The 5354-nt window shown below is 46.5% G+C and overlaps 1 protein-coding gene across 1 annotated transcript; it reads right to left on the bottom strand.

The window, feature by feature from the left end:
* Nucleotides 1-3421: 3421 nt before the first annotated feature.
* LOC119333540 (protein LOL4-like) lies at nucleotides 3422-5350 on the bottom strand (the record flags this gene model as incomplete). Its single annotated transcript, XM_037606404.1, has 5 exons — nucleotides 3422-3779; nucleotides 3892-3960; nucleotides 4568-4701; nucleotides 4873-5028; nucleotides 5287-5350. Coding segments are annotated over 5 exons (465 nt in total), but the record flags the coding sequence as incomplete, so codon positions are not given.
* Nucleotides 5351-5354: the final 4 nt, after the last annotated feature.

Raw genomic sequence — 5354 nt, 5'->3', positions numbered from 1 at the left:
TCTCTGTATGGCCTGAAACAAGCACCTAAGCAATGGCATGAGAAGTTCAACACTACTCTGACATCCGCTGGCTTTGTTGTGAACGAAGCTGACAAATGTGTATACTATCGCTATGGTGGGGGCGAATGAGTTATACTGTGTCTGTATGTCGACGATATACTGATATTTGGGACCCACCTCAAGGTCATTGAGGAGGTCAAGTCTTTTCTATCTCACAAATTTGAGATGAAGGACCTGGGTGTGGCTGATGTTGTCCTGAACATCAAGCTACTGAGAAATTCTGAGAGTGGAATTACACTTTTGCAATCCCACTATGTTGAGAAGATTTTGAGCCATTTTGGATATTCGGACTGCAAACCTTCTGCAACACCATATGATCCTAGCGTGCGGATTCGAAAGTTCGAAGGCACGGTTGTAGATCAATTTGAGATATTCTCGAGTGGTTAGTTCATTGATGTACCTAGCATGTGCTACTCGTCCTGACATCTCATCTGCTGTGTGCAAACTGAGTCGTTTCGTTTCCAATCCGGGAGATGTGCATTGGCATGCTGTTGAGCGAGTGATGCGTTATTTGCAAGGTACTGCGAACTATGCAATTCACTATTCTGGGTACCCGACGGTACTTGAGGGGTATAGTGATTCGAATTGGATATCTGATGCTGATGAGATGAAAGCTACAAGTGGACATGTCTTCACACTTGGTGGTGGTGCTGTTTTCTGGAAGTCTTGCAAGCAGACGATCTTAACCAAATCGACTATCGAAGCATAACTCACAGCATTAGACACATCATGCGTCGAAGCAGAATGGCTTCGAGAGCTTTTGATGGATTTGCCGGTGGTTGATAAACCAGTGCCGGCTGTCCTTATGAACTGTGACAATCAAACAATGATTGCCAAGGCTAAGAGTTCAAAGGACAACATGAAATCCACAAAGCACATAAGAAGAAGATTGAAATCTGTTAGAAAATCAAGAAACTCCGGAGTAATAGCATTGTATTATATCCAGAAGGCCAAGAATCTGGCAGACCCTTTTACGAAAGGGCTATCACGGATTGCGATAGAAAATGCATCGAGGGAGATGGGTATGAGACCCACGTAAGTTGCCATGGGGGTACCCAACCTATGTGATCGGAGATCCCGTGAATTGGGACCTGGGAAAACAATCCAGCGGTCAACTGAGGAGAGTATCCTTAATAAACCCACTCCGTTGAAGATGCAGTAATACTCTCAATTCTGTAAGGCAGGCTGACTTTTGTCTTAATGTGTTCCAAAACTTATGTAAGCAAGATGCTAACCTACAGAGCATTCTTTGGAGGAACACACCTATGTGAGCCCGACTGCTGGTCACAGTCTATGAGATTGGGTAATCTCTAGTAAACTCGTGAGAAGGTACGGAGTATGACTAATAAGCTCCACCCATGGGGTTTAGCCTATGATAGCCATGTATCAGCTGACAATAGGCGAAACTTCTGCACGCCAAACTGACAATTCAAAGCATAGTCTATTGTTGAGTTGTGAAGAAGTCTAGTCCTGTTGCTCTAGGTGGAAGTTCAACTTAATAGTCTCCACTGAAAATTCTGGTATATCAAACATTGTTTGAAACAGTTGACAAACTTATGTGCCTCGAGATCTGGCGGGGGATTGTTGGATTATGGATGGGCTTAGGCCCATATAAGACACTAATCCCTGGTTAATTTTGAGGCCCATGTATGAGATGGCAGGTGGTGGAAAGTTTAGTCCCACCTTGCTAGTTGATGAGAGTTGAGACCCCTTTATAAGGGTTGCTCTACCACTTGCCATTGGGAGCTTGGGAATAGGAGTGGTACACGCGCGCTCCTCCTCCGCCGACCGCCTCGCCTGAACACGACACGACACGACACGCGCGCGGGTTGCGGGAATGAGCCGAGCCGAAGCTTATTTTTGCCGCTCAAGAACGAGTTAATTAATCATGTATTAATTAACGAGTTGCTAACATGTGGCTGCCACTGTCCAAGACGTTGGACCGTGGGCTGACTTGCGTTGCCGTCGACTCCCTTGCCGGGAGTGCGACCCTTGCCGGGAACAACGACTCCCTTGCCAGGAGTGGGCCGACTCGGTCGTGGGCCTCGGCAAGGCCCACGACTTTCTTCCTTACGGACTATATAAGAAGGCTCTGGCCAGTAAAGTAACCTAGTTCGGTTCACTCACTCCCTCTCGCTTGACCTAGCCGCCATCTACTGTTCCTCACTCTGTGCTGCCTCCGGCGGTCCCATCCCGATGACCGCGTGCACGGCTGGTCGGGAGAGCAGGTGCCTCCGGAACCCTGTCGTTCGAGATCCTGCCCGGAAGAACGGCAATAAGCTTTTTGGGGAGCGTCTCGACGCGACTACTTCCTATCCGTCCCCAACTCTGTTTGCCTCTGCTTCCACTATAATCCCGGGGAGACCATTTATGTTGCACGTTCGCAATACGCGAAGGAACCAGTCCTTGCAAAAGAAAAGAAGTGGAGAAACCAGAACTGCGTGCACACCTCTCCTGCCAGGAAGGTCCGGAGCGCCCCCCAAGAATACGATTGAATTGTTCAATTGAGTTGAAAATGATATTGTCTCAGGAGCAAGTTGTTAAGTAGAATAATACAAGTGCACTTGGAAGCATACAACATGCACGTGAGTTCCACGTCGAAGAGAGGAAGAGATCCTGTTTTCTTTACGGAGTTCTGTCTGGTTGGTGGCCAATTGGTGGTGTTCCATCCATGCTGTTTTCTTTTTGAGGCAATTCCATCCATGCTGTTGAAATTGCCAGAATGCAAGTTTCAGCCTCGGTTCAGGTGGCCCCGACTTTCCTGGGCCCGGGTAACATTTCCTATTTCTTTTGAAGTCGGCCCACTCTGACCCAGAGCCTTAAAATCTCAAATAACAGAAATACATTATTCTGTTTCTTTTCATCCCGAAAAATAATACGTATACAATACTATTTAGTCATGTGATTTTTTGTATATATAAATTACTCGTGGTTTCTTTTCTAGGCCTTGGGTTGGGCCGGGCTTTGGATGGGCCATGTCCTGCATGCTTATGCTTTGGCTGGCCTTGATTCACTAGGGTTTGTACTGATCCCTCAAAAAAAAAACTAGGGTTTGTACTGTAACTGTAGAAGCCTAGCCCTAGTGTTATCCATGGGCTATCTTCAACGTTCAAAACCTGAACTGCCGGCGCTGTAAAGATGAATACATCTGGCTCTTCTTCCTGTGAACAGTCAAAAAGAAGCAGGCATCCATTATTCCGTCATCATCTTTTCGCTGCACAGTAGTTTCAGGTTTTCAACTGAAGAATCAGAGCCCCAAGTGCAAAGTCGACTCAGCATGTCGATCGGTAAGCCGGCCGAAAAGAAATTTCCGAAAAGGATAAAACAAAAAGGAGAGGGGGAGAGAGAGAGAGAGAGAAAATTCCTGGACATAATGCTTTTTTGCATTCCTTTTTCTTAAGAGCACATCATAGGCTAGCACATAGCCAGCATATTTACATTTTCAGAAAGAAGCACAAACATGGCACATTTCAGAGATCCATTTTTTTTTCTTTTTCTCCTTCTCTTCCATTGCCTCTTTTCCTACTGTTTCTCTTGTTTATATCAAGCTTCAAAACACACTTGATTTTAACATTTATCTGACGATGACGACGACGATGATGACGATGATACAGATTCACCAAGGGCATGCATCATTAACCAGACCCTTGGGGATAAAACCAAGAATTCCTTCTTGGTCATCTTTTCCATGAGGTGACACCGACCGCCACATTGCTGACCTGAACCAGACGCAGACAAATTCAGTAAATTACATAGATAATTTCTTTGCCATAACTAGCGATGAAAATAGAGGGTTTTGGTAGAGTGTTAGCTAGAGATGAGGCTGGTTACCAGTTTGCCCTTGTCGTTCATTGTCCTGGGATTCTCCACGAGAACTGTCTGAGGCCGGGCATGGGCATCCTGCAAGTAGCACGAACAAAGTTTAGCTAGAGAATAAAGCCGGCTGGCGCCGCCATCAACCTTTGACAATAAGATTCAGATTGTTTGGCCGATGATCGATTCCAATGGACCACTGGTACGTATGTAATTTTCAGACAGTTTGATAACACGGATGGTTCAGAGAATTTGATAACACGAATGGTCCAGAGAATTTGATAACACGAATGGTCCAGAGAATTTGAATGCTAGTCTGTGGTACGTACTCCTACGTAGCTAATCGTCTACTATTATTCTCAGGTACTTGCCTATCTGAGCAGTGGGAACTGATTCCATGACGAAGCCATGGAGCAATCTGAACCTACCATAGTGGTGATCTTTTCAAGAAATTTTGATGCAACAGGAGAGGGTGATCGCACAATGCATGGCCCCATGTAGCTTTGGACCACACAAATATCTCCCTAAACTGATTCTTTGTGCGGGAAACCGTGCCGACTAGTAGCTACAACGTTGCGTTCGAAAATATCACGTCGCATTCTAGACATGCATAGACATAGCCTCTAAGAGAAGTTTGTTTTCAAAGATCATGTCACTGATTACAGAAGGCATGGTACGATTTAGCTCTGCTTACCGGAGGAGCTGAGGAGCCCTGGGTTCTGACAGGGTTGACGTGCTGGCAGTTGGCGCACCCCACGGTGGAGGCCCCCGGCGGATACATGAGCGTTGTCCGGCACCGGCCGCATGTCAGGTGGGCGATTTGGCTCGCTGCGAATTCACAGACGAATACCAATGTCAGTTCAGTTGAATGCAACAAGCAGCTAGCTAGTTAGGTGAATGCAACTCCATTGCAGCAGCAACACCAACACAGCTGGTGCGTGTGAGTTGCAGAAATGGCAGGGTCTATATATATATATATATATATGTATGGGAAAGTACCTGATCTGGTGGAGTTGACCCTGTTGCACCCGGAGCAGCGTACGTTGGCGGCGCCGCGGTTGTACAGCACCAGGCTGAAGCAGCCGTTGCAGATGAGCTCCGACATGGTCGCTGTCTCCGTTTGGTAGTTGACCGACGAGGTGCACCTAGGCATGCCTGCAGATTACATCCGTCGTTGTTAACGACACACACACATACACACATTGATTCTGCTTACGTAGGAGTATATATATATGCAAATATGCAATGCATGCTCGATCAGTACAACTATATATGTAGCCATGCATGCATCAAGAAAAGAGCCGCAGAAGGCTATAGATAAATTTTGCAGAAAGAAGCACTCCTATTTTTTGTCCTGGCAGCTACATGCGTACATCATATCGATCTAGGAGGATCGACAGCATTGAGACATACCAAGCAAAGAACCCAACAAGCGGCTTGCTCCGATCGCCGAAGCGCTGAGAGAGAGGTGCGTGGGTGAG

The sequence above is a fragment of the Triticum dicoccoides genome, chromosome 7A (genome assembly GCF_002162155.2).
Source record: "Triticum dicoccoides isolate Atlit2015 ecotype Zavitan chromosome 7A, WEW_v2.0, whole genome shotgun sequence".
NCBI lineage: Eukaryota > Viridiplantae > Streptophyta > Magnoliopsida > Poales > Poaceae > Triticum > Triticum dicoccoides.
This window is presented reverse-complemented; position numbering and strand designations above follow the sequence as displayed.